The sequence below is a fragment of the Glycine max genome, chromosome 8 (assembly GCF_000004515.6).
Source record: "Glycine max cultivar Williams 82 chromosome 8, Glycine_max_v4.0, whole genome shotgun sequence".
NCBI classification, from domain to species: domain Eukaryota; kingdom Viridiplantae; phylum Streptophyta; class Magnoliopsida; order Fabales; family Fabaceae; genus Glycine; species Glycine max.
The window spans coordinates 34917298-34926392 of NC_038244.2; the positions used below are offsets into that span (position 1 = coordinate 34917298).

General features: G+C 33.5%; 1 protein-coding gene across 2 annotated transcripts; it reads right to left on the reverse strand.

Annotated features, from left to right (window-relative positions):
• Positions 1-746: 746 nt before the first annotated feature.
• LOC100785169 (probable ADP-ribosylation factor GTPase-activating protein AGD8) lies at positions 747-7064 on the reverse strand. 2 transcript variants are annotated; one of them, XM_003531913.5, is made up of 7 exons: positions 6658-7064; positions 6345-6463; positions 3368-3800; positions 2992-3249; positions 2360-2485; positions 1304-1402; positions 747-1163 (listed from the first exon to the last, which is right to left on the reverse strand). In XM_003531913.5, exons 1-7 carry the CDS (start codon positions 6724-6726, stop codon positions 1056-1058), a joined length of 1212 nt encoding a protein of 403 aa, XP_003531961.1. In that variant the 5' UTR covers positions 6727-7064; the 3' UTR covers positions 747-1055. The 2 variants fall into 2 exon arrangements, with proteins under 2 accessions (XP_003531961.1, XP_014634768.1); XM_014779282.2 differs by having other exon boundaries at positions 2360-2479; positions 6658-6957.
• Between the last annotated feature and the right edge of the window lie 2031 nt (positions 7065-9095).

Consider the following 9095-nt stretch of genomic DNA (forward strand, 5'->3'; position numbering starts at 1 on the left):
TATGCTCCAAGCTGTTATATCATAATAATAATAGCAGTAACAATTTTTCTCAAATTAAATAACCTCTAATTTTTCCTTCAAATAGGGGTTGTGAAAGACATACTAAATAAATTGTTATCACTCATTAAAGAGGCAATTTCATTTCAGTTCGTACTTTTTATGCTCCAAGCTCTTATAAGTCACTCATTAAACTCAATCATTTTAGACATATATAGAGTCTGTTTGGATCTAAGACTAGAAGTGCTTTTAAGAGCTTATCTACTGAAAAATGATTTATATTTCTAGTAGAAAAGATGTCAAAAATACTTATAGCTTGTATCCAAACAGACCCGTAAAACTTCAGATCTGGTAACAGCCTTCAGTAACTAACGGATGATTGCCTACATTGAATCGAAGCTAATTCCATCATTCCTAATTACTTGGAGCTATACAAATAATAAATAAATAAAAAGGAATGAAATACCCATACACACATATCACAAGACTACACATAATTTTCTAAGATTGCTAGACAATTATATGGAGCGATAAATCTACCATACTTGGCTCACGGCAAGTCATAAATTTGTCGGGTTGTGATTTTAGCAGTAAAGAGAACTAAGGATAAATTTATTATTTTTAAATTAAGAGAATTATATAATATTTATAAAAATACCAAGCCTTAATCTATTATTTTTTCAATAAAAAATCATAAAATTAAATAATAGAGACATGTAACACTCAAAGCCTAAAGGTAAGCCGGTTTATAAATGTAAACAAGAAAACTATTTCACTGATAGAAGCTGACGTAAACACTCTTTTAGAGTTCACGAGTTCACCACAAACTGGTATCGACTAACCCAAAAAAAAAGGAATAAATCTAAAACATTAGCAACATCTAAGCAGTACCTGTTATACAAAATAGAAGCACCCGTCTATATGACAAGCCTGAAAATATAGCATCTTATTTTCTCAAAGAATTGTATATTGAAAACTCTTCTATTACATTTGAAACATAATTGGCTGGCATATGTAAAAAACTCCAAAGATTCTCTTAAATACAGAGCATACACATTTTAGAGGATTCGGTCCTGAAGATCTGTCATCAATGTGGAGGCCAATGAGCTCAGCTTCTTTCCAGTCTCTCCTGCAATGTTCTTAAGGGAAGAGAGATCCTGTTGTGCCTGCAAAACAGAGGGGAGGGAGGTGTACATCCAACATCAATACAGGAACTAATGCCACTAATTTGATTATCATTTCATTGTTCGAATGACAAATAACATGAATAATGAAATTTCCAAATCCAGTACAAGGTAAGGAATACCTGGAAAGATAATCGATTGATGAGGTCACCAGCAGTAAGATCAATGTTGTTGTCTCTTGAGTCACCAAAAAGATCAGCACTGGAGATGGCACTTGAACCCTGAAATTAAGACGAGGATCCAGAATCAAGTATCAACTTTAAAAACACACCCCCTTTTCCTATTTTTCTTTCTCCCAATCCGGGGTTGCAAAGACACAATAACTTGTAACTAAGAATTCATTCAAGCTTGGCAACAACTCATATCTGAATAGTACATTAAACAAACGCATTCTTCCCCCTATAAATGAGGAAATTTAGTCAGTGCAAGACAAACGTTAAAAAGTCAAAGGAAGATAAGAAATCCTTCTAAACAAAAAGAGCAAAACAAAAACAAAGAAAACAGATAATCTACCGAACAAAGATTCCCAATCCTTCAACATGTCTACTAGTGAAATCACATTATGAAGGCCATTTGCTTTAATACCAAATAGATGTCAAACCTCATCTTGTCCCAAACATAAGAATGTGCCAAAGAAATCCTAAATTGTAAGTGTCTCACTCCAAGCAATACAAAAACACACTCTTCCATAAAGCCGTTAACCCTTCTTGGTATCTTAAAACATTGTTATCAGTATCATGCGGTTCACCATAAAATACATATAATTCAATTCAAGGAGCTGGTGATGCAAATCATTTTGGTGCTTTGATCGGATGATGAATCGCAGGAATCACACATCAGCCCTTGAATATGCAAAGGCCATATTTCTAGTCCCTAAAGAACCACAAATATCACCATCCAATGCCTAATATGATTGACATGTGTGTTACCGAAAGTTATCAAGACTCACGAAAATGATGCTGAATCTTACTCCCTATTTAATGAATCTCACCTATAATTCCATAATTTCCAATAAAATTTTGCCAATACTATTGAAAAGAGTCTGCTAGATAACAAGTTGCTAATATTCCTCTTTTGGGGGTTTACTTGATAATACAGGGGATTGAACATCCAAGATCTACAAAAATGTATTCGCACACTATATGTTCCAGCAAGTTATTAAAGGAAAGGATGCATACCGAAAACTTAGACAATGTAGCTTGAGAATCCACATCTGCAGCCTTGTTCTGATCTCCAAAATATTGGGATGAAGAAATAGATTTAGCATTTGAGAACTTCCTTCTTGCTTCATCAGTTTCCTGAATCTTATGGATACATAGCAAAGCAAAATAAGGTGCAGGTTAAATGAATTTCTTTCAAAAAAAAAAACAGAGAAGTTTTAAAGAATACTGAAGGTCACCATGATAAACGACGCAAGATAGTTCTGATGATCATATCAAATTATAATACACAACCTCAGACAAAAACAAGTCTCCTGGTTTTTGAAATTAAACTGATATCCCCCGTAAAATAAATTTAGGAAGTTCATGAATTTTTAGAACACTTTAAACTCAATATGTTCAATTGATTATTAACATGGAAAGCAATTTTAATACATGGTTCTATGTGTATGCTAGCATTCATTTTTTACAAAATGCTTGCTGGCTAGCACTTACTCCCAATGTTGACCATGTTTTGTTCCATGGATCTGAATGTTGTAAAAAAACGTTGAAGTGAACGGAGACTAGATATTCATAACTTAATCCTGTATGCTAACTTCATGCATAAGAAATAACATTGCAGGGGCAAAAGTTGAAAGCATATGGCTTACTTGCACTTTGGAGGAGCTTGGCCCAGATTTCTTTGGAAAGCCACTATCCATTCCAAAGTCTGCAAAGAAGCTTGATGACTTTGGTGGAGACACATGACTAAGCAAATGTGAACCTCCAGTGTTCAACTCAGATGATTGGACATTTTCTACATACTCAAACCGAGACGTTGGAGATGGCCCAGCAGGCATATTGTTTGTTGAAGATGAAACTGGAGCAGGGGGTTCCTCAGGCTTCTGCTCATAGAGAGACTCACTTGGCTGCATTTCATTAGGATAATTAGTCATCAAATGAAAATAGTGAACAAGATAATGAAAAACCAACAACCAACAGGCGCTTCTAGCATGCATCTGCAAACAAAGATAACTATTTGCATACCTTTTTAGTGAGTTTACGAGCGCCGAGCCCCCCACTCTTCACTGCTTTCTTAGCACCAATAGGTTTCTTAACGGTACTTGAAATTACTGTATGTGAAGCTCTAGGGGAAGAAGTGCTCTCAGGCTTTTCTGGCTTCTCCAGAATGTTTTCTTTTGGCACTTCATTGGTCTTGACTTCTGGTAGCCCATTAACCCCCTGGGAAGACTGAGAAGCAACAGGTGATGAAGGCAAGCCTCCATCCTCAGCCATACTTTTTGCAACTTCCTTTGAAAGAATTTGCCTATACAAGTCTGCAGCTCTAGATGTGTACTTAGCCTCTATTTTACCACCATCATTCCAACCATGTTGCTTAAAGAAAACCTGTGCACGATTGTTTCCTCCAAAGCTCATTGTTTTTAGTTGCTCAGGACTCCATGAGTCTAAATTTGTAGACCTACATATAGAAGAGCATATATTTACTTAGCTATCAATCATTTCTGTTCTTTCTATTCAACAACTTCCTACATTCTGAATATAGTGTGTTTCACAGAATAATCAAGTATCAAATAAAGATGCAGAAGCACAGGGTATGAAATTTTAATTTAGTTATATAACTGCTACGTACTTCAAATTACTCATGGAAAGCACAATAACATAACAAGCAAGTAAAGCTCCTTGGATTTCATTGAATCTACACATAAAGCCTCTTCAAATTAAGAAAATACTTGCTTCCCCTATAATAGATTTTATAAGACAAATACCTCCAGTCAAAGTTTTTCCAGACACATGTTTGTGAAAAACCAACTAGTCTTTGATAATTCCAGTATTGCTTCATTTATTTTGGATTAAGTATCCATTCAGTTGCTCCACTTTAAATCCTTATTCCGCATGGCAACTCAATGATTAGAGTAAAACAATAATATCATCATTTATCCTTCCAATCTTGTCAAGCCAGTCATCCATTGAGTGAATAATCTAAAGGAAAAAGGGAATCAGAAACAACAACGATGATACTTGCCCAGGCTTCATCCTCACAATCACAAACTCTCATGCAAGCCAATGGATAATCCCAAAGGTTCCACTGTAACTTTTTCAAGTATGTGAGGACAAAGTCTGTCAAGGATCATTACTAAATTTAAAAAGCTATATTCAAAAATGAGTTACAAGTTAAGAATATAAAATTGAAATCCCCCAAAAGAAAAAGGATATCACCAAATCAAATAATATAAATCCCATATCATACTCCATGTTATCCTGTGTCAAGCCTCTCTCAAAACTAACACAGCACATAAATACCTACCAGCATTTATTTATTCTACACTTCATGAGCATATAATCATTTAGCCCTTTTAAAACCACAGATTTGAGAACTGTCTTTTGTCTCAAAGTTGGACCCAAGCCCAAGTAGGGTTGTGTTAGGCCCTCAACAAGAATGTAAAACTAGTCAGAATCCCAAACATGAATTACTCAAGACAGATTATATGAGCAGTGTACTAATGCTAAGCCATTACCAGAAATTAACACATTATACGGCTCAAGTACAATGTAAAATGAGCTAGCAAAACTGCAACAACATTGGGAGGTAGTTTAAATGAGTAAAAGTAGGTCCTCACATTTTTGCGGATGGGTGTAGGTAAAGAAGCTAGTCCAAGAGTGCTTAATAAGGTTTGGCAATTGAAATATTGGTACTTTGCCATATATCATTGGATGTGACAGACATCATGATTCAGAGAAGGATTTTTTTCATTCAGAGAAGGATTAACATCATGTTTCTTCAAGAAACTAAATATGTTGGAGATAAAGATAAAGGGCTATACACTAGGAATTAAACTTTGATACAGTGGGAAAGTTAAAGGAAAAAACAACTTAGGTATTACAGTGGTTCAAGGCTTTCCACAAAAGGAAAGATTCTCATGGGTGATTATGAGTTTTGGAGATCTAAACAAGGAATGACAGTCTATTCTTGATTTCTCAATGGAATATGAATTAAGGATTAAAGATTATGAAAATTTGTTTTGAGAAGAGGAAGTGAGGAACAAATCACTTACAAGAGATGAATCTCAAGATCACAAATTGATTTGTTTTTGGTAGGAGTTTTGATTGAAGAACTTGCAAGGTGATTGCACGAGAGAGTTACTGAACAACATAGGATCTTGATCCTTGACATTCATTTTAAGAGTCCTAAACAGAAAACTTGACAAATTATAAATCTAATAATCAAGTGGCAGCACCTCGAATGATAGAATATCCTAGTGGTGAAATAGAAGTGTTCAAGAAAGATAAAGAATCTTGGAATGAAAATGTTCAAAAGGGAGCATTTAAGGCCTTTCACATGTGCATGTGCAATAATGCTGAAAATTGGACAAAATGGAAGGGTAAAAATGAGACAAGAAAAGGCACAACCAAGGAAGGATCCAAAGCTTTCGAGGAGTTTTACCAAGATCTTGGAACAATGAATGGAAAATGTAGAATTAATAATTTTGCAAAACATAGGAAAAAGAAGTCAAAATTTATGGGCAAAGAAAATTAAAAAAGGAAAAAGGAAAAGTTTTGGCTATCAAAGGACATTGTAAAAAATTGTTAAAAAAACGGATCTCACGGTGAATAATATATATCCCTGAAATTTTAATTTTTAACTGAATTCAATGACATCATGTAATCCATCCATACACCCAACCTCACCTAGTGGAATAAAGCTCATTATTCTTGTGGTAAACTACATATTTAAGGCTAGAGTACGGAATCTTATTTCACTGACTATTCAAAAGCTTTAGCCAATTGACTTGGAGAAATCCCTAAAAGAAATGACACAGCGCAGCAATACAACGCAGTGCTCTAAATTCACCCACATGAAACATTCAGACCCAACATCACACCACACAACACTCCCAATAACAGAATCAGCCACACAATCAGATTTCAAAAGGTTACAAACAATTTCCGCACAGAAAAATTAACAAATTGATTCACCATTGAAACAAAATCAGCAAAAACTTGCCTCACGAAGCTGATGTGCACGCCGAGACTGCGGTGTACGGCGGAGCAATCGATGCAGAGAAAGATCCCATACGTGACGGACGCCCAGGTAGGGTTCTTCGCATTGCAATCGAAACACATCTGAAAAAAAAACAACAAAAAAACCATACCAATTCAAAAATCAAACGCACAAGCACAGGTATTGCAGATCTGAAACCAGATCTCGTAAATCAGAAACCACAAACGAAAATTTCAAACTGTATAAAACGAAATCACGGAACCAACGATTATGCACTCAAATTGAAATTCGAAATTCAAAATTACAAAAACCAAACCTTATTTTCAGACTTCGCCTTGAGCTTTCTGAACACGGTGTTCTTGTCGGTAAAGCCATCGGACGCCATTGGAAGATCAAATCAAAACAGAAAACGAAAACGAAAACGAAATTGAAATGAAATAATAACGAAGAATATTATTTTTATTTTTTGTTCTTATTAAGCTTTTTGCGAACGAATCTCAGGGGTGCTTGGGGGGGAACAGGAACACCACCTGAGCAATATACGATTGAGGGGAAGAAAATTTGCAGGCAGAACCGCAAATGTTGTTGTTTCGAGCGTTTGCGTATATATTTATTTGTTTTCGTCGTCTTAAAAAGGAGCTTTTTTTACTGGCTGAAGGAAGCGAATAAGGAAATGACGGAATTGCCCCGCAGAGAAATGGGGGAGGGCGTTGTTGGCCCTTGGGTTTTCGGGAGTCGGTGCATGGTTGCTGTCCCTAACCAAGACAGTACAAATAAAAGAATCAAAATCACTAGAATTAAATAGTTAAAATTAAAATTTATTTTTATATAAATAAATTATAATACTTAATAAAATATATTAAATTGATCCATAATCAAAGAATACAAATATTTATTAGCCTCAGCCATTATTATATCATTTATTATGCTCATTATTTTGCTTAAATACTCTTTATTATTAGTAGACGAGCCCTGATGCAGCGGTAAAGTTGTGCCTTGGTGACTTGTTGGTCATGGGTTCGAATCCGGAAACAGCCTCTTTGCATATACAAGGGTAAGGCTGTGTACAACATCCCTCCCCCATACATTCGCATAGCGAAGAGCCTCTGGGCAATGGGGTACGAAGTTTTTTACTCTTTATTATTAGTAGACATGGTAACAAGTGAAATAGGGTGATTCCTTATCTTCTCCTTGTTTCTCCAAAACTATTTTGGTTTCCATTTTCCAATGGGTATGGATTTTTTTTTTCCGTCCTCGTTCCTTTTGGAAATTGAGTATTCTATACCCATTCCTGTCTAATATTCTTTTAAAAATACTTTTTTGACAAAAAACATAAAAAAATTATATTTTTAAAACAAAAATAAAACTAAATATATTATATATTCAAGAAGTCAAGTTTAGACAATCAAGTATAAAATCTTGTTCCAGTAAAAAAAAATCATATAAAAATTATATTCTCATCACCTAAAATCCTAAAATTTATGTTTGTCTTAGAGTTTTACTTTCCATCTTCAAAAGATTTGGGTTTTATAAGCTCTACTGTATGCATATTTATGTGGATACCATATTGGGCTGAATTGAGATAAACCCATGGAAATTATTATTGGTCTCAGGCAAATTACTCTTGGCCCCTATCAAGGGATAGAGAATTTTTTTATTTTGGAATTATCCTTCTCACGGAATCATGATTTCATTAAATAAAATGCACAACGAAATCACGATTTCATTGTTATATGGTTTTCTCGCCCCTTATTACAATAGAATTGTGATTCCGTTATATTTTCTTTCGCTCCACATATAACAAAGAAATCGTGATTTCATTGTTATATTTTTTGGCACCCCCTTAACACAAATGAACCAAGATTTTGTAGTTTAACTTTTTCACGTCACAACCGAATCATGTTTTTGTCGTAGTACAAGGAGTGCATACAAAATATTCAACAGAAATATGTTTTCGTGAACAAAATCCAAAACAAAAACATGTTTCCCTTGTGTAATTTGTTCTCATCCCCATGTTTTCCATTAGGTATTTTTTTCATGAAAAATTAATTGCAGAATTAAGTTACATTTTTTACTTTAATTAATTTTGATAAGAATTATATTAATAACAAGACACATTACCTTCTTTAATGATGATCAAATTAATTGTTATATAAATTACATTTTTATTTAAATTTAAATTAATGATGACATAAATTACTCTTTTTAATTATAATTAAAATAATATCATGAATTGATTTGATTATGATTAATAAAGGTAATTCTTATAATAATTAATTTGATTACATTTATAAATGGTAACTTGTATTCAATTAATTTAATTTTAGTTAAAAAAATATTGAGTACTTTTAAAAATGATAAATTATATCACAATTAATTTGATTACTTTAAAAAAGGTAACTTACATTTATAATTAATAATAAAATCGTAAAAACAAAAAAAAAAAGCACAACAAAAATATAATTTCATTGTGTTTTTTTTTAAAACAAAAAAAAATACACAATAGAAATACGATTTCGTTGTATGTTTCAACGAAGATCACAATAGAATCATGTTTTTATTGGATATTTATTTTTTGTTATAAAAATACAAAACAAAATGTGATTTGTTGTATATCTCAATAAAGATCATAATAGAATCATATTCTCGTTGTCTATTTAACAAGGGTGAGGAGAAGGAGGACACAAGTAAGAGAAAGAGGGATAGAGTGTTTGAAGAGAGGGATAAAATGATTTTTTTCCTTAAAGTTTTGTA

Bases quoted from the DNA above. Each gene is read 5' to 3' on its own strand.
- LOC100785169 (XM_003531913.5), bottom strand. From the start codon at position 6,726: ATGGCGTCCGATGGCTTTACCGACAAGAACACCGTGTTCAGAAAGCTC. The intron at 6,464-6,657 runs GTTTGGTTTTTG...TTTTTTTTTCAG, and splicing joins AGGCGAAGTCTGAAAATAAG to ATGTGTTTCGATTGCAATGC. The intron at 1,403-2,359 runs GTATGCATCCTT...TCTTAATTTCAG, and splicing joins CTACATTGTCTAAGTTTTCG to GGTTCAAGTGCCATCTCCAG.